The sequence below is a fragment of the Ictalurus furcatus genome, chromosome 15 (genome assembly GCF_023375685.1).
Source record: "Ictalurus furcatus strain D&B chromosome 15, Billie_1.0, whole genome shotgun sequence".
Taxonomy (NCBI): Eukaryota; Metazoa; Chordata; class Actinopteri; order Siluriformes; family Ictaluridae; genus Ictalurus; species Ictalurus furcatus.
Window position 1 is genome coordinate 9238138 of NC_071269.1, and position 20653 is coordinate 9258790.

The 20653-nt window shown below is 36.5% G+C and overlaps 1 protein-coding gene across 1 annotated transcript in view; it reads right to left on the bottom strand.

The window, feature by feature from the left end:
* spo11 (SPO11 initiator of meiotic double stranded breaks) overlaps positions 1 to 20653 on the bottom strand; it is a 48109-nt gene that overhangs the window by 3012 nt on the left and 24444 nt on the right. Inside the window, exons 6-12 of the mRNA XM_053643482.1 lie at positions 18148 to 18228; positions 15134 to 15170; positions 14947 to 15056; positions 11717 to 11816; positions 11406 to 11443; positions 10722 to 10798; positions 8080 to 8191 (exon numbers count right to left, since the gene is read on the bottom strand). Coding sequence (XP_053499457.1) covers positions 8080 to 8191; positions 10722 to 10798; positions 11406 to 11443; positions 11717 to 11816; positions 14947 to 15056; positions 15134 to 15170; positions 18148 to 18228 — 555 coding nt within the window. The remainder of the gene's footprint in view (positions 1 to 8079; positions 8192 to 10721; positions 10799 to 11405; positions 11444 to 11716; positions 11817 to 14946; positions 15057 to 15133; positions 15171 to 18147; positions 18229 to 20653) is intronic.

Here is a 20653-nt window from a genome sequence, read left to right on the forward strand (position 1 = left end):
ATGCTATTCAGGGCTAATACTACATACATAGAATATTATACTATTGAACTGTAAACGTAGCAGATGAATGCTTAGCCAACCACAAGAGCACACGGAATTAACCAACACACTGGTCTTTTATTAAGTGACAACAAAAAATCGCAAAGAAAGTGTGTGAAGATAGCCTACATCCCCATGCGGACAACATTACAGTCTTTCATCCATCCATTTTCTATACTGCTTATCCTACTGGATCGTGGGGAACCTGGAACAGGCAGTATGGGGCACTGGAGGAGGAAACCAGAGTACCCAGAGAAAACCCCCGCAGCACGGTGAGAAATGCTGCACACACATTCCCGTGGCGGGAATGAAACCCCAAACTCAGGAGATGTGGCAGTGTGCCCCGTTTCGATTAATCGGATGTGGAGGGGGGGATACTGCAGACTTTCAGTACCATTTTTTTTTTATCGTTTATTTAAAATAAAATCCACAGACTGAGTAAAAAACTAAACTTCAGACTAAAACTTTACACAACTGTTTCCCAATTATATAAGACTGAAAAGAACACAGTACACACACCAGAATATATATTATTAATTTAGGACTATAGTTTAATTCAGTGCTTTTTTTGCATCCATAAAAAGTAATGTATAAATACTTATATATAATATAAACTTTTATTATACATTTATTATATATATATATATATATATATATATATATATATATATATATATATATATATATATAATAAATATATATATATATATATTTATATATTTTATATAATTTATATAATTATAAATATAATTTATATAATTTATATATATATATTTACAGATGCACAAAAAGCACTGAATAAAACTACAGTCCTAAATTAATAATAAAAACTGCCTTTCAGACCACCTTATGGTTTCTGTTACTCACTGCTTTTAGACATATTGTTTAACTTTTGATCATAGTGTTTTAATTAGACATTACAGATCTTGCTTGCGCTTCCACTCAAGTGAGGAGCAACGAGGTCTCGTTACTAATAGATCACTTCCTTTATAATAAACGACAGTTACACTGCAAGCACGCAAATACTGCATATAATGACAATAAACTTAAATTAAACTAACCTCTTAAGCAACTTGCACCAGTTTCCCCAACCCCTTGCACACAGTGAAGCATTTTGGATACAAGCATAAGTTTGTGCTCGTGCATCACTGTCATGCTTCCCTGCTACACAAACTCCGCTTTGTAAATTTTGAACTTCTCCACAGTGTTTAATATAAAATGCCCCCCCTGCCTTAGAGGACTTGGAGGTTGCACACTTTCTTGCTCAGTAACTTGATTACGCCTCTGTCTGATGGTGACTGAGGTAATGGTGGGAATAAAAGGTAACGTTGACATAAACAGTAAACGGAAGAAAGTCATTGTCAGTGACTCTGGGTATCTGCTAAAGCTGGGGCATCACATTATGTGCGTATGATGTCATGTGCCACTGACTAGGAAGCAGCTTATACTCCCAGTTAGTAAAAAACTAAGGTGTTCCATTTGAGACGATATTACCCTTTTAAAATACATAAACTAGACCAGTTGTTTTCAATCTTTTGTAAGCTCTGGACCCCTAGCATATTTCGAACAATCCACAAGGTTCCCCTCACTCCACAACAATTATAGGCTATATATTTAACAGTCATTTCTATATATGTTACTTTATTTCATTAATATTTAATAATATTAACATTGGACATTTAAAATTGAATCAAAGCATTTCGAGATTTTATTTTTTACATTTTATTATTGGTGCAACATTTAATTTGACTCTCTGAATTATCTTTTGTTTATTTTATCCATCAATGCGACACTTGAACTTCTCTACCACTCATAGGTTTTTGCAAATTATCATTTCATTTGTAAATAAATTTAAAATAAAATCCATCAATGAACGATCGTGATATTTGTGAATGCACGCGAATAACCAAATTGGTTCATTTTAAAACATCTCATATCAATATGTTTTGATCCATTTAACAAAAAAAAAAAAAATTGTTTAAATATTTGTAAAACTTTCCCACGGACCCCCTGCAATTACACCACTGACCACGAGGGGTCACTAGAGTACATAATGCATGGTGCAGCACGTCACTTGGGACACAACTTTGGTATTTTCTCTCCGATGCATGTTTTCGGAACAGGAGTAACGTAATGAGTAAATGTGCTGCATGCAGACCAACAAATCGATAAAGAGATTAGTTGACAATTTTCATGATCAATTATTATCGATTTTATCTTTTTATCGATTTTTGTTCCAGCTCTAGTTATGATAAACACTGCGTAAATGCTAAATGTAGCCGTGTTTGCTAGTAAGCGAGCTAACATTATGCTAACCGCTGTATCTAAATACTAAAACCAGGATTCGTACAAGGTGCTTTAAGTGCTTGAATTTGGCTTTTTTTTAAGTATTCAAAAATCTTGAAAATAGCCATTTTCTATCTAGTGGTGCTTAAAAAGCATTTGAATTATAAAAAGTCAATATATACGAAATCGCTAAATAATAGAGATGCACCGATACGAAATTTCTCAGCCAATACAATAACTGATTTATTCAGAGTAATATTGGCTGCTACCAATAGTTCTGCCTTCTATGACTTCTTTTAAATTAATAATAATTAATTCCACAATTCTGAAAGAAATGCTAATAAAAACTTTATTCTCTCCATTTCAACAAATTGTTTCACAGTAACTGGTCTCATAAACAGAAAACACATTACTAAAATTAACATTAACACTTTAACTAAATTCTGAAGATTAAATTAAGATTTCTTAACTTACTGATTGTTATTAATTCATATTAACAGAATTAATTGACTGAATTCTAAAAAACTTCCTGTTAGGCTCACATTCACTCACCACAAACAAAAGCATTTCTACTTTATCACTGAACATCAAACTGGTAATATATAATATAAACTTTTTTATATATAGAAGAGCAGATTGAACAGCGTGGCAAAAATAAACATTTAAATTCGACACTGAAACTCCCACTTCACTGCTGCTCACTTCCGGTGTTACATTTTAGCAGTGCAGAGCTTACATAGCTTACCAACTGCAGTTTTGTTGTCATTCCACACAAGAGACATCATCTTTACACACAGCACGAAATCGATGTTTTCCCTGCCCTCTTTTGAGTGACAGGATATAATCGGCCCTGATCATCGGATGTTTTTAAATGATGGCTGATAGCTTGAAAAATTGCCTTTATCTATATACCTTTATACATCTGTGCATCTCTACTAAATAACTTTATTTTCGATAGAACAAGAATACAAACATTTCACTAAAAATATGACACCCCGCTGGAGCCCCTCCCTTGCCTGTGATTCGCCTACTCATTTTGACAAACAGTTCCGGTCCACTTTTCAGACTCCTTTAGTTACTTTTATCCCCCCTCAAAAAACACCTAGTGACAAATCTAGTGACCATTTGGGCAAACTTTAGCTACTTTCTGTAGAAGAGAGTCGCTAATATTGCCACATGAGCACAAGGTCCTACTTTCCCCAGCAAACACACCTCTCTCTGCAGCTACTGTGTTCAGTGAGGGGCAGAGAGGAGCAGCACATTCATTCACTTCTAACTTTCTCTCTGAGTGAATCATTTTACATATAATATAGCCAAAATCCCAGCACAGCCATTGTCTAACTTATATGCTGATTTTGTCAGATGACATCGCGGTTATAAATCAGGATTTTAGCAGCGCAGAGCAGCAGCATGGATATGGCTTGTAAGTGATTGCTGGTTAGTATGTAGTCTCTTAACCTCTTTTACTGGTAGCCAAAAAATGGCATCTTTGTCTGATTTGGGGGTACCTGTGTTCAGCATTGATTTGTTTTGTGATATACCACAGTAGTGGTTAATGGCTCATATGAAAGTAGACACTTAAGACTTTAAGAATTAGCAGTTATTTCAAGTATTTCTTCTTTTACTTAGCCTACCTGGGGCAATATATTCAGATTTTTTTTTTTTAATTATAAAAAAATATTATTTACTTTTAACAGAAATGTTGATATCAACCCCAATCCTGGTCTCATAGATGCCCCAAGTACTTGTCCATGAACATCCAAAATATGAGGATGTTATCTCTAACCACTAAAATTGTGCGTAAGGTTATCCAAACACAGGTAAAAACCTCTCCAAATGGCACAAAACCTCTCCAAATGGCACCAAACGTCTACAAATGACATAAAACCTCTCTAAATGGCACAAAGCCTTTAAAAATTGCAGACTTCTAGAAATAGCAAACATTTTTTTTTTAAAAAAAAGGCACAAAATAACCTCTCCAAATGGCACCAAACCTCTCCAAAAGGCACCAAACCTCTCCAAATGGCACAAAATGAAAACAAATGGCAGTAGCATGAACTCTGTTACACAATGTGTAATTTCACACACACACACAAAAGTCTGAAACATACTTATAAAATATAATGTTTATTAAAAATAGTGCCAGAGCCCCAGCTGAATGAGTACTTGGTCTCCGAATGGCACAAATGATAGACACACGAGTGACCCCTCTCCTCTGACTTCTTCATCTCAAAACCAATGGATGCACGCGTAAAAGGTCTGCTTGTGCTGATTACGCTTTTGCTTTTACGCCTCTGAGTGGTCAATCATGTCGAGTTTGGGCTTGTTTGAAAGCTAGAGGTATCTACAATTGGTCCAAGTGGGTGTCAATCAAGTTAGACTGCCGGATTAAAATTTAGGAGGCGGGTTGTTCAGCATAGCCAAAGCAGATTAGCGTTTTTTAGATGGTATCTCAGTTCAGTTTATGGCTAATTACTAAATTCCAGAGGGGTGGGATATCAAAACACTTAATACACTTTGAAGAGGACATTTGTGACTAAATATGGAACTTTGCATTTGTTTTCTTCAATAAAGCTGATGGACTTTATACCAATGGAAATGTGCATGACTTACAAAACCTCAGCGAACTGGATTTTCGTCTATGTATGTAATGTAAGGTAGTAAACGTTTATACAAGTCCGATCTTTGGTTTAAATGTTAATTTTATTGTGGAAGTTGTATACGGTGTTTTACTATCAAAAAAGCTTTAGTCGTGCTCTCCGATTTATCTCTGTCTCAATGTTTTCGTGGAGAGGTGTGAATTGTTTGCCCAGCAGGGAGCTCAAACTCCGGCCCTTTCCCATCCCCCTGCTCACCAAGAGTTAAGCACACAATCGTGAAACTGCACACAAAGAAAGCCACCAGTGCCCTGACTAATCTTATACCAGAACTGCGGCGATAAAATAATTCATTTGTTTATACTAATTGAAAATGTCCGATAAATCGTTTTCCATTCCGCCAGCGGAACGAACGCAAATGTCGGGGCGAAAGGGGTTAATGGGCCGAATTCCAATCACAATTTAATACTCGTTCCATTGTCTGACAACAGAAACAGGAAAAAATAGGTTGGTTTATTATTATTAACTTTTGAAATAAAAAAACGAATTAAGAATATGTTTGAATGACATCTCTTGTATAGTGCTTGAAACAAAAAAACAAACAAAAAAAAGTGCTTCAAAATTCCTTGAAAGTCCTGGAATTTTATTATGAAGCAATTAGGGGTTTTTTTTGGAGTTCTTTTCCAAATTTAGATATTTATTCCTAATCTTGTGTTCATTCTTAGTATTCTGAGGACATTTCTTGAGGGAACAATAGATGAAATATGTGGCACATTGAATTAGTTGCTTGCCAATTGTATGATTGCTCTTGAGTCTTTCCAATAGCCAGCTATTCATTCTCAGTAATAATGTATTCAGAGGAAAATCTTGTTTTTCTGTTTTCATTTATATCTATATCTATGTATTTCTGTAAATTTGGTTCATTTTGTAGATTTTAATTATGAATTTAACACAATATTGCATGGTATCGTGATACTACTTGGTACTGTGATACTTCAGCTGTTATAGTATCGCAAGACATGTTTATGGTATTGTTACAAGCCTATTAGGAAGTGAGGGAAGGGAGTATATTTTTGTTTCTTTTTTTTGTTAGGTTAGTTAGCTCACTTTGTGCACAGTTAGAGAGAATTTTGTTTATTATTTTGGCCTGGTTGGCTTCTGAAGCTTTAAACACTTTGGCAAAAAGAGAGAGAATAAAATACAAAAACACCTTAATTCCTTTGTATGTTGCTGCCTGACCTAGGCCATTACATACTCTGAATACAGAATTACTTTCCATGCTTTTGTAATGTCTCAGAATACTCAGAAACATGATACAAATGCTCAGAGGATGTAATGGGTGCATCACTTATTGCATATTATTCTTTTTATGTAGTCACTTTTGCTCATTTTCATGAAGGCTACCAATAATAGAGGGCACTGTATATAATTTTAGAACTGCAACAGAAATACATCTATGTGCCACATTATTCTTGCATTGGCTGTCACATTTCCAATACATTAATACATGTTTGAGAAGGAGGTATTCAGAAAGACTAGGTACCACATAAAACATTGGATTTTTTTACTTAATTTGACATCATAGTCATAATAGGAATATTGTTTATAAATGTTCAGTGCTGTGACAAAGCATTTGCCCCATCGTGATTTCTTCTGTTTTTGTGTATATCTCATACTAAATTGTTTCAGAAATTAAAACAAAATCTATGATAAAACAAAGGTAACCTGAGTAAACGCAAAATACAGTTTATAAATGATAATGTTATTTATTGAAGCAAAAAAGTTATCCGATACCAACTGGGTCTACGTGAAAATGTATTTGCCCCTGTAGTTACTAATTCCCCAAATCTATGAAACTGCATTCATAATGGGGTAAACCTGGACTAGACACAACCAGGCCTGATTACTGCCAGCCCTGTTCAATCAAATCAACACTTAAAAAATATTATTTTTTCAACAGCATGAAGTAACACACTATGCCAAAATTGAAAGAAATTCCAGAAATGATGAGGAAGAAGGTGGTTGAAATACATCGGTCTGGGAAGGGTTACAAAGCTATTTCAAAGGCTCTGGGACTCCAAAGAACCACAGTGAGAGCCATTATCTCCTAATGGAAAAACTCGGCACAGTAGTCAACCTTCCAAGAAGTGGCCGACTTTCCAAAATACCTTCAAGAGCACAGAAACTACCTATCCAGCAAGTCACAAAAAGCCAAGAACAACATAAAACAACCTCTTGCATAAATAAAGGTCACTGTTCATGACTCCACTATCAGAAAGACACTAGGCAAAAATGGCATACATGGAAATGTAATGAAAATGAAAACCACTGCTAACCCAGAAGAACATTAAGGCTCATCTGACCTTTTGCCAAAACACACTTGATGATCCTCAAACCTTTGGGAGGATTAATGAGTCAAAAGTGGAACTGTTTGGAAGACAGGGGTCCTGTCACATCTGGCATAAACCAAACAAAGTATTCCACAAAAAGAACATCATACCTATAGTCAAGCATGGTAGCTGCAGTGTGATGGTGTGGGGATGCTTTGCTGCTTCAGGGTCTGGTCAATTTGCAATAATTGAGGGAAAAATAAATTGTGCTCTCTACCAGAAAATTCTAAAGGAGAATGTCCGGTCTTCAGTCCATAAATTGAAACTCAAGTGTAACTGGATTATGCAGCAAGACAATGATCCAAAGCATAGGAGTAAGTCCTAGTCCTAGAAGTAAGTGAAAGACTGATGTCCAGGTATCGAAAGCTTCTGGTTGCAGTTATTGCTGCTATATTTTAAGTTTAAAGGGGCAATTAATTTTTCACATTGGTGATGGGTGTTGGATAACTTTTTTTTTTGCTTAAAAAAAAAACAAACAAAAAAAACTGTATTGTGTGTTTACTCAGGTTGCCTTTGCTTTATGTTTAGGTGTTTGATTTATTTGTTTTTTTTGCTAAAAATAAAATAAAAACTGTATTGTGCATTTAGTCAGGATGTAGGCAAATACTTTTTCACAGCACTGTATATAATAGTCAAAATAATTAGAAACAGATTTACTTTATTCAGTCAACTGCAAGTCCTGATTAACTATTTGTATATAGGTAGCTAAGCAATCGATTTATTTGAATACTACCCAAAAATATTTACTAGAGTCTCATTGGCTTTACCTCCCTCTCCCATGCAGGATGCCAAGTGATGTAAGGTCTTTTCTTTATATGGTTGAGCTTCCTTTCATCTGCATCAGTTAATGGAATTAGAGCATCCTGTGGCACTCCAAGGCTGGACACAGACAATGTTTCATGCATTAATCAGGAGGAAAGGGTTGAGGTTTTACTGAAATTAACAAATCTAGCAGATGGAATTCAGTAAATTAAACTGGTCATATATATAGTGCTGTGAAAAATAATTTGCAATTTTTGTGAATATCTCATACAAAATAGTTTAAGATTTTCAAATAAAATACAATACAAAACAAACACAACCTGGGTAAACACAATACAATTTTTATTTCTTTTATTGAAGCAAAAAAAAGTTATCCCACTCCTATCACCAATGTGAACAATGAATTGTCAAACTATTCAATCCACATAACATTCTCCCAAAAGGTTTGAGGATCATCAAGGTGTGCTTTGGCAAAATTCAGATGAGCCTTAATGTTCTTCTGGGTTAGCAGTGTTTTTCGCCCCGCCACGATTCCAGGGAGGCCAGTTTTGCCCAGTGTCTATCTGATAGTGGAACAGTGACCTTTATTGATGCAAGAGAGGCCTGTAGGTCCTTTGATGTTGTCCTTGGCTCTTTTGTGACTTGCTGGATGAGAAGTTGCTGTGCACTTGGAGGAATTTTGGAAGGTTGGCCACTTCAGAAGGTTGACTACGGTGCCGTTTTTCCATTTGGAGATAATGGCTCTCACTGTGGTTCTTTGGAGTACCAGAGCCTTTGAAATAGTTTTATAACCCTTCCCAGACTGATGCATTTCAATCTCCACCTTCCTCGTCATTTCTGGACCCTTTAACCAACTTCAGGCTTTTGAAAAAATTCGATTTAAGTGTTGATTTGATTGAACAGGGCTGGAAGTAATCAATTAGGCCTGGTTGTGTCTAGTCCAGCTTTACCCCATTATGAATGGAGTTTCATAGATTTGGGGAATTAGTAACTATGGGGGCAAATACATTTTCACACAGGCCCCATTGGTATTGGATAACGTTGTGCTTCAATAAATAACATTATTTTTTAAAAACTGTATTTTATATTTACTCAGGTTACCTTTGTTTTATCTTAGATTTTGTTTTAATTTCTGAAACAATTTAGTATGAGATATACACAAACAGAAGAAATCAGCAAATACTTTTTCACAGCACTGTACACCTTATCAAGAACTCCCAATAGAGTCTGGCTGGAAACTTTTCCTCTTACCCTTAGTGATAAAACATGCAAGCTTTTGTGAAAATCGAGTGTGTGTGTGTGTGAAAATCTGATGATGTTTTAGGTCATATTTATGCAGAAACAGAGAAAATTCTGAAGGGTTCACAAACTTTAAAGCACCGATTAGAGATGCACCGATGCAAAGGCCTATTTTTCACTGTTTAAAAACATCCAGTGATCAGGGCCGATTATATCCTGTCAATCAAAAGGGGGTGGGAAAACACGTCGATTTCATGCTGTGTGTAAAGATGATGTCTCTTGTGTGGAATGATGACAAAACTGCAGTGTGTAAGCTCTGCACTGCTAAAATGTTACACTGGAAGTGAGCAGCAGTGAAGCGGGAGTTTCGGTGTCGAGTCATTTTTTTTTTTTTTTTTTTTTTGCCACGCTGTTCGAGCTGAATTAAAGGACCAGTACACTGTTGAAAGCTTTAAATGAAGATGAATTGACAAAAAAGTATATATATTGCACTGAAAAATATAGTGTATTTCATATCCAGTTAATGTTAATATATATAAAAAAGTTTAGATTATATATTACCAGTTTGATATCACTGATGAAGTAGAAATGCTTTTGTTTGTGGTGGGTGAATGTGAGCCTAACTGGAGGTTTTTTTTTTTTTTTAGAATTCAGTCAATGCTAATATGAATTAAGAAACATTCAATAAGTTAAGAAATCTTAGTTTAATCTTCAGAATTTAGTTAATTGTTCATGTTAATTTGAGTAATGTGTTTTCTGTTTATGAGACCAGTTACTGTGAAACAACTTGTTGAAATGGAGAGAATAAAGTTTTTATTTGCATTTCTTTCAGAATTCTGGAATGAATCATTATTAATTTAAAAGAAGGCATAAAAGGCAGAACTATCGTTATCGGTTATTGGTATCGGCCGATATCACTCTGAATAATCGGTCGTCGATATTGGCTGAGAAATTTAGTATCGGTGCATCTCTAATATATATATATATTTTAAACAAACAAAAAAAAAAACCACATTATACTGTCTACACTTTCACTTAAATATATTTTCTCTGTACTTTTTCCAAAAAAATTGGAAATGGCCCTGTTGCAACATTTTGCATACCCCTCACTTGCATCTTGAAAACACTTGATAAAGTGTTATCACATAATAAAAGTAAGAATGTTTAAAGCTTTCCTGGATTTTAAGAAACTCCTTGTGTTTCTTCAAAGAATGCAACAAAACCACTGAACTTTATTTTCATTTGTGCAATTTAAACCCTTGTGGGGCAATTAATAATAATAATAATAAAAAAAAACATTTTATAATGTTTAGGCAGTCCACTATATCACACCACCATATGAGAGCTGTGGTTGGAAAGGGAAAGAAAAAGAAAAAAAAAATGGTGTAGTGAACTTCATTTTTCAAACCTCTCAATGTCTGAAGGCAACAGGCCCAGCCAAAGCATGGAAGAGACAGTCAGAGTGGGGGCTTCAAAGGCCATTGACTGGGAACAAAAGGTAGTTACATATTTATCGTTAGGCTACTCTAATAATTAAAAAAGTTCAATGCAAAAAAAGGAGGCAATGCAAACTGAGGCCCAAAAGGAAGCAGTAAAGGAAGGATTCAATTTGGTTAATGTGAAGCAGATTATGAGGAATTTAACCAATATTCTGATGAACATTCTTACATCAGTCAACAATTTTATACAGACCCAATGGCCACCAGAAGCTTTACAGGGAATAATTCAAATGTACTTTTCAAGCCATACTAGTAAGACTTTACAATGATGTTGTAAACAACAGTAAAGACTTTTATAAAAAAAAAAAAAAAAAAAAAAAAAAAAGACTTTACTAGTATATACATATCACTTCTCAGACCCCTAATGACTAAGCTAACATTAACAATGGCAGAAATTTTTTTTGTTACATTTTGATGAGACTTCAGAGGACACTCAAAATGGGATCCCATGCCCATTGTCAGAACCAGATTTTGAAGAGACCCAATAGAGTTAAATATATGCAAATAAGCTAGTGTTCATGATGACATATCACAAGACATTATTTAAACTTGTTAATACAATCTGCAATGCTGAAATAGCAGGCCATACTTACAATTGATCCATACTTATAGATGCACATAATTTCGATCCCTGGGTGGGGAGGAGAGAGAGAATGTCTGCATTAACCATTACTCAATTAATTAACCATACTTTGTCCAATAAACACTATAGGTCATTACATATGTAAAAATATCAAGCTACATACCTCATCATAGTGTGTTTATGTGACTAATGCAGCTCATAATCATTAAATACTTTTTCATACTGAACAGCAGAAAGAACACCCACAGCAGACAATACTGCATGTTCAATTTCTGTCATTGCCGATGAAATAGGACCTGTATCTAATACATAGATGCATACCGTGTGGGTCAGCATCCACAAGGGCAAATACAGGGATGTGCAGTGTCTCCCATAGTTTCTTCACCATTAGCCTGCTGTTGACATCTGGTACACCTTTTCCCTAACATCCACAGAGATTAACAATTAGTGTTTGAGAACTTGCTCCTAGATGTCATGAGTCATTTTGCAGATGAGTGTTTTTACTTATGTTTCTTTTCCTGTAATTATATAATTATGTCAGTGTTGCTATTCATATTAACTGCTTAAGGTTATAAGGAACCATCTTCTGAAGCTATTGCCTAATGAGGAGGATATGAATAGCACCCCAAATGGCCAATTTGAGTGAGACTGCATCAGGTGCTAGTAGATTTCTTCTTGAAATTACAGTTCAAGTTTCCTAACAATAATTGTGAACCTTTTCAAATTCCTGCTAAAACCTGATGATTTTTCAGTAATTAGGGATCGTGAAAAATCCACTTACAGATTAGCACACAGATGCATGCTACCAAATTCCAGCTTGATCAGCCTTAAGATTCTTGAGAAAAATTTGAAAGTTAATATTTGGAGTTAAACTCTGCTCCTATGTATGACCATGCCCCAACCTTTGTAGATGTCCTCAGAACCTTGCACTGAATTTGCATTTCCAGTTTGGTTCAAATTCATATGACCTATCAACTTATTTGAGTAAAGCAGCTCCGCCTCCTTAGAATTGATGGACATCAAGTTTCAATTTACAGATTAGCAGATTAAACCTTGGCTCTAGCATGTATGACTATGCCCCAATTTGTTGATGAATCTCAGAATCTTATCCTGTGTATGACTTTCAAGTTTCATGCGAATCCATTTAAGCAAGTAACTTGTGTAACCCATGAGTTACAGCTGTTTGAATAAGTTAGGCTCTGCCTTATTATAACTGTGGCAGCCAGATTGTTTGCAAATTTCAAAATGTTTTGGATAACTTTCAAGGTTCCTATTCTTCCGAATAATATGACACCAACTTATTTCAGATTTGCCAAAAGCCTAGGAGCATGTAAAAGTCAGTTTTGCATATTTATTATGCAATTCATCATATTTGCAGTGGGTGGGGCTAAATGGTTCTAGAGGCATTTTTTATTTGGCAGAAGCCAACAAATCAAAAGAAAACCTGTTTGTACGTCTCATGTTTCATGAGATATGAACCAAAAACCCTGTGCTATAGTACCATAAGGCTTATTGAGCCCATCTCGCTTGCCTGAGTACTACCTATTGACCATCGGTGGCTGCTTTGCAGGATGCTCTAGATGACACATACTGGGACATGTTCAGGGCAAGCATAACTGACAGACATCGATGAAAACATCTATGTGTTTACGGAAGTGTGGGATGCATCCTATGATGTGTGCAAAGCAAGGAAGGATGCTAAATAGCACTATGGGTGGAAACTAGAGTCACAGTTCCCACAGGGTGCCTCCAGAAGCCTGTGACAGGGATGGTGAATACGGACATGTCTCTGGCAGATGAGCTGAACAACTTTTCATGCTCACTTCGAGGCTGCAGTTAGCAGCATTAGCAGTGCAAACAATGCTAGCTTTGCTAACAGTGCTAATGCCAATATGCATTCGGAGTATGTCAGAGCAGTTTATCATCTCAGAGTATGACATGTGGAAGGCTTTTCTGGAGAGTGAACACCAGGAAAGCAGCAGGACCAGATGGCATCTTATGTCAGGTCCTTAGAGCCTGTGCTGGCCAGCTAGCACCGGTGTGCACGAACAAACTCTATATGGCACAGTCAGTAATTCCCACATGCTTTATATCCCAAAGAAACCCAAACCCACCTGCCTCAGTAGCCCAGACCTGCTCAGTAGCCCAGACCTGAGGCAGACATTTGAAATCAGTGCCATTTGTAGATTATCTTCTTTACAGTGGAATGATGTATTTCAGATAATTTGGAGATCTTTTTAAATCCCTTGCCAGACTCATCCACAACCTTTCTTCTGAAGGCCTTACAGAACTCTTTCGATCTTGGCATGATAACACCACACACATCAATAGCAAAGGGAAAACTAGACACTAGATATGAGAGGGGTATAAATAAGACAAGTACCACCTGCACTCCCTAAACAGGTTCGAATCACTGGCACCCAATCTTGAACACCTGATTCTAATTTTATGTATTGGAAGGTGTGATAAATGGAGGGGTGTACTTACTTTTTCCATATGAATGATCTGTTTTTTTCTTAATTGTTAAAATTACTACAAAATGTACATTTAATGTCATTAGATAAAGTACATTACCTTTATTAATAGGCACTGTTTCAAAGAGGATCAAATGTTTGCTTGTCCAAGTATTTATATGCATTTATACTACATGCAGTTCATACATTTTCTGCCATCTCTCTTTTATATTATATATTTTATTTTTCTATTTCTATGTAAGCAATTTCTGTTTTTATGTTAATTCTGTTTTCTGTCACCGGACAATCATAAAAAACATTTCACTGCACGTTGTACTGTATATGGTTGTGTGCCCAATAAAATTTTTATTTTTCTTGAATTTACAGCCTAAGAAACAGTTGTTTGAACCTCGGCCTTTCATGCCCTTTCAAGGCCTTTCGTGCCCTTCAGCAGAATTCTCAATATAGCCCTGCTATATTCTCCCTCCTGCTCCTCAGCTGAAGAGAGCAAGAATGCATTATCTGCGGCCATGTCTTGAAGATTCCTGTCCAGTGGGGAACCGCCAGCCAAGGCACAATTCCAAAAATATTAATATCTTTGTTGTTCTGTGGATTCTGAGCAGTGATTTTTTTCAATCCAAACTTATTAGGGATGAAGTAATTAGAATATTGGACTCTTAGGTTAGAGTTAGCTTAGGTTATAAAAAAGAATCTCTCTTTTACTCAGCAAGGAAAAAAGGAATAAATAAAAGAATAAATAATAGTTGCAAACTGCAAGGGCACATTTTACTCAGCAAGGGGAAAACTGTCCTGAATAAGAAGAAGAAGAAAAAAATGACATTCAGGCTTCTCTTTCATGAAAATGATCACATCAGGATACCATGTCAACAGTGGCACGGTGGTGCAGTAGGTAGTCATTTCAGTCTCACAGCCACTAGGTTGGTTCGATCCCAAGCTCAGGTGACTGTATGTTTGGAGTTTCACATGTTCTCCCTGGTCTAAACGAATAAGTGAATGCATATTTATAGTGCCATGCAATGAAGGAGCATCCCATTCAGGTTGTGTTCCCAGGATATATCCAGCAGCAGTGATACCTACCGTTATGATGATGCATGGATAGAACTGAGTGCAAAACTCATCATCTAAAAGTCTCTGGAAAGTTGCATCTTTTTCTATGACTAGAACAAATTTTGCAGATGACACAATATCTTAATACTATTAAGGAGAACAAACACCTTCAAAGGATACACCTGATAATGATTGTTTAAATAAATGAAAAGGATACTATTGATCCCATTGACACTAGAGGACACAGGAACCGCCTATTGACAAACACACATTATATTAATCATAATATATCCATTAATAATTTTGTTAAACATTCAGAGGTTGATGCAAAAAGTCTTATAAGTGCAAAAGATATAGATCTTGTGACAACTATTTAGAACAAATGTTGATGTTTTAGGGAACAAGAACACTTAAAATGGGCAATGTTACTGAAAGTTGTAAGCAATTGGCTCATCTCTGGAAATGCAAGTGCAGTTAATGACAGTGATGCAATAATATTGTATGCAGTCATCATTATAGAATTATAGAGGCCACAAACAATTTAGTACAGTAATATATATCAGCACTGAAAACTTTAGAATTAGTTTGAATTCTGGATGGTTAATATAAGGGTTCATTCTAACCAAGCAGAAGCAACACAAGTCTAGTGAAAGCCAAGATCAACTGATTAAACGGGTGAATCAGTGTGGCTCCTGCTTGATTGGAATGAAAACCCGCACCCACACCGGCCCTTTCCACATAAGTTTGGACACCCCTGTCCTAGACAAATGGCTTGCCCTTGTCTCAACAGAGCATGTCAGAAGGATAAGGTCAGTCTGGTATAGAAAGGCTGGAGGAGTGTTATGGGTCTGTCACAGTGATGCTAAGTGCCTTGTTCAGCAAACTTGATCATTTCCCAAAAAATTTGCCAACTTCATATGTATGGAAGCAAAAATGAGGTATGACCCTAGCTTTCACTCCACCTTCTGTAAAGCACTATCCTCTGAGGCAGAAATGTCCCAAAAGAAATCAGTATGTAAGCCTGTAACTGCATATTGGACAGCTCCATTAAAATGACGAGATGGATCCCTTGCTTGCAATAAGTGCATCAAGCTGGAGACCCACTGACATCACCAAACTGTTGTATTTTTCTTTTGTGTTGCTTTTCCAGGCTTGTACTGCAGCTTCTTTCAGTTGTTGTTTGTTTTGGAGGTTTCTCCCTTCAGTCTCCTCTTCAGGAGGTGAAAGGTTTGGTCATTGTCTTGCTACATCTTGTGGTATGGACTCCATATTTCTGGACTTGAAATCATCTTCGAATGGTGGATTGCGATACTGTCACCCCTGCCCTGTGATGGTTCTTGGTGATGTCACCATTGTTTTGGGGGTTTTGTTCAAAGCTTTCACAATGTTTCGATCATCAACTGCTGTTGTTTTCCATGACTGATCTGTTCCATGTCTGGTTGTTAGTAAACCAGTGGTTTAATGCCCAATGCTTATGAAAAGGCTCTGAGAGTAGGCTTGATAATTTAAATCGGCCGACAGTTTAAAAACATCCGATGATCAGGGCCGATTATATCCTGTCAATCAAAAGAGGGCGGGAAAACACATCGATTTTGTGCTGTGTGTGAAGATGAAAGATGATGTCTCTTGTGTGGAATGATGACAGAACTGCAGTTTGTAAACTCTGCACTGCTAAAATTTTATTAATTTTATCAGCATATATATATATATATATATATATATATATATATATATATATATATATATATATATATATATATATATACACACACACACATACACACACACACACACACACACACACACACACAGTACTATGCAAATGTTTTAAGCACATGCAAAGAAATGCCGAAGAGCAAAGATGCCTTCAAAATAATAAAATTAAATGTTTCTACATTAAAACAAATACCGTAAAGAGGAGTAAACAATAGTAAATGAAACAAAGTCAATATTTGCTGTGACAAAACATTAAAAATAAAAATAGTAGTCTGTCACATTTTGGGCAGTTTGATAAGGAAATGAGCTGGTAAGTTTTATTGAGCATCTTACAGAACAAGCTACAGTTCTTCTGGAGACTTTGACTGTCACCCTTATTTTTTCAGCAAAACCCAGCAGTCTTCATTGTGTTTTTTGTCTGAAAAGTGGTTTCTTATGTAAGATGCTGCTTTCTTCAATGACATACAAACACTTTTCTGTAACATTTAATTTTGTGCTAGAAAACTAATGCTTGGGTATCTAAAATATTTTTTGCACTGCAATGATAATGTAGCAGTCATAAAATAAAAAAATCTGTAACAAAGTTTGTACAAAAAAAAAAATAGGGTGCCTAAGACTTTTGCACAGTACTGCATATATAAAATGTATTTTATGTTTACTCGGGTTGCCTTTGTTTTATGCTGTATTTTGTTTGAAGATCTAAAACTATTTAGTATGAGATTTGCAAAAAAATGAAGAAATCGTGATGGGGCAAATATTTTGCCCAAAACAATTTTCACAGCACTGTAGTATATAGTCAGTCTAATGATTACAAGTGCATGATTTATTGTAGTTTCAGAATTTAGTTCCTGCTAAGCTCAATGTGCGTACAGTACATGCTTCGCTAGCAGCTGTGTCACTTGTTCATTGTGAATAAAATGTTACTTAAGTTTGCTGTTCTCTTTTCTTATTTCTACACTTATTTCTGTATTTTAGTGTTACTGTGCATGTTCCAAATGCATTCTTCATTAGATTGGCAAGCTGCAATAATATTTGAGTGCAAGAGTTTTTTGGAGTTTATTTGCCTAGCTACTGAAGTTAAACTCATAAGTGAAGGCAGAATTACAGCATTTTATCAACGTAATTAAAGGCCTATTGGCAACTGGTTAATTGTTTACCTCTGTATATATAGTGGGGAAAACCCACTGTTATTCATCTACTTAAAACATCTGTGAAAGTACATAGGAAAAAACTGGACAGGATTCTGTTTAAGGACTAGTCTACACAGATTATTAGCACTTCCAAATTCCTTTAATAATCTCCAAATAGACTGTATCTTAACAGAAGTATGTTCATTGACAATGTCCTACACTAGGTAGAGTCTTTTTCAAAAAGACAGGCACAGATGCCAGAACGATAGTAGGGAGAGATGTGCCGCATAACAGTAGTGAATATGAATTTAACTACACACACCATCATAAGTGTGTGGACATTACACTAACATGAAAGCAGAGCTTGGCAATGGTGCTGACTTACAGTGGAACTACAGTCCACCCTTGTTCCATCCTCCTCCAAGTAACACAGATCACCAGAGATTAATCCTTTAGTAGTGGCACACTGTAAAGGGAACATACACATCAACCGCCCTACAATTATTAACTACAGGGAAATAACATTACCATGACAATTCTTCTTGGGTTTTTAAAGGAAAAAGCGCTCCATGAATATAAAAAATTTGGATTTGAACATAAAAGTGCCAATATTGTGTCAGTAGCAAGTGAATTCTTTGAATTATAATAATTCTAGCAACTATAAGAACTGGTCAAATGGCAGATTTACAACCCCCTCTAAAGACCTTAAGTATAAATGTAAAACAGCATCAGTAACAGGGGTGTGCAATGTGACAAAAATATATCATTTCATGATTCTCAAAGGCATTTCTATGATACAAGATATGTATCATAATATATGGGCCATTCTACAGAATTGATGCAAACTGCTGTCCCACAATCAAAAAACACATTTAAAAAGCATTTAAGTATTCAAGTGTTTACTAAGATCCTTCTATTAGCTATTGAAACACAAAAATAAATATCAGTAAACTTAACAAAATATACATATCTACATATATAGACACACACACATATATATATATATATATATATATATATATACACACACACACACACACACACACACACACTATATATACAGTATGTCACAAAAGTGAGTACACCCCTCACATTTTTGTAAATATTTGATTATATCTTTTAATGTGACAGCACTGAAGAAATGACACTTTGCTACAATGTAACGTAATGAGTGTACAGCTTGTGTAACAGTGTAAATTTACTGGCCCCTCAAAATAACTCAACACACAGCCATTAATGTCTAAACCACTGGCAACAAAAGTGAGTACACCCCTAAGTGAAAATGTCCAAATTGGGCCCAAACTGTCAATATTTTGTGTGGCCACCATTATTTTCCAGCACTGCCTTAACCCTCTTGGGCATGGAGTTCACCAGAGCTTAACAGGTTGCCACTGGAGTCCTCTTCCACTCCTCCATGATGACATCACGGAGCTGGTGGATGTTAGAGACCTTGTGCTCCTCCACCATCCGTTTGAGGATGCCCCACAGACGCTCAATAGGGTTTAGGCCTGGAGACATGCTTGGCCAGTCCATCACCTTCACCCTCAGCTTCTTTAGCAAGGCAGTGGTCATCTTGGAGGTGTGTTTGGGTCGTTATCATGCTGGAATACTGCATACTCATGCTCTGCTTCAGTATGTCACAGTACTTGTTGGGATTCATGGTTCCCTCAATGAATAGCCGTATGAGTGCTGCCAGTATTGCTGCAGAGGTTGAAGGGGTGGGGGGTCAGCCTGTCAGTGCTCAGACCATACGCCGCACACTGCATCAAATTGGTCTGCATGGCTGTCGTCCCAGAAGGAAGCCTCTTCTAAAGATGATGCACAAGAAAGCTGGCATACAGTTTGCTGAAGACAAGTAGACTAAGGACATGGATTATGAGACCAAGATAATCTTATTTGGTCCAGATGGTGTCAAGCGTGTTTGGCGGCAACCAGGTGAGGAGTACAAAGACAAGTGTGTCTTGCCTGCAGTCAAGCATGGTGGTGGGAGTGTCATGGTCTGGGGCTGCATGAGTGCTGCCAGCACTGGGGAGCTACAGTTCATTGAGGGAACCATGAATGCCAACATGTACTGTGACATAACGAAGCAGAGCATGATCCCCTCCCTTCGGTGACTTGGCCGCAGGCCAGTATTCCAGCATGATAACAACCCCAAACGCACCTCCAAGACGACCACTGCCTTGCTAAAGAAGCTGAGGGTGAAGGTGATGGTTTAAACCCTATTGAGCATCTGTGGGGCATCCTCAAATGGAAGGTGGAGGAGCACAAGGTCTCTAACATCCACCAACTCCGTGATGTCGTCATGGAGGAGTGGAAGAGGACTCCAGTGGCAACCTGTGAAGCTCTGGTGAACTCCATGCCCAAGAGGGTTAAGGCAGTGCTGGAAAATAATGGTGGCCACACAAAATATTGACAGTTTGGGCCCAATTTGGACATTTTCACTTAGGGGTGTACTCACTTTTGTTGCCAGTGGTTTAGACATTAATGGCTGTGTGTTGAGTTATTTTGAGGGGACAGTAAATTTACACTGTTACACAAGCTGTACACTCACTACTTTACATTGTAGCAAAGTGTCGTTTCTTCAGTGTTGTCACATTAAAAGATATAATCAAATATTTACAAAAATGTGAGGGGTGTACTCACTTTTGTGAGATACTGTATATATAAAATCATCATTTACTGGGTACTTTCAATTGGGAGGTGGCCATCACCATGAACCCTAACCTTCAACTTATGAAAATGATATTGAAATAATTTTTGCATTTTATTCCATTGTTGTTTTTAAATATATATTTTTGATTTTTCTTTTTTTTTTTTTTTAAAGTGAAGTAAAAAAAATTATTAACAACATTACTGACAAAAACTTAACAACCCTTCGCTAGTATCACGGA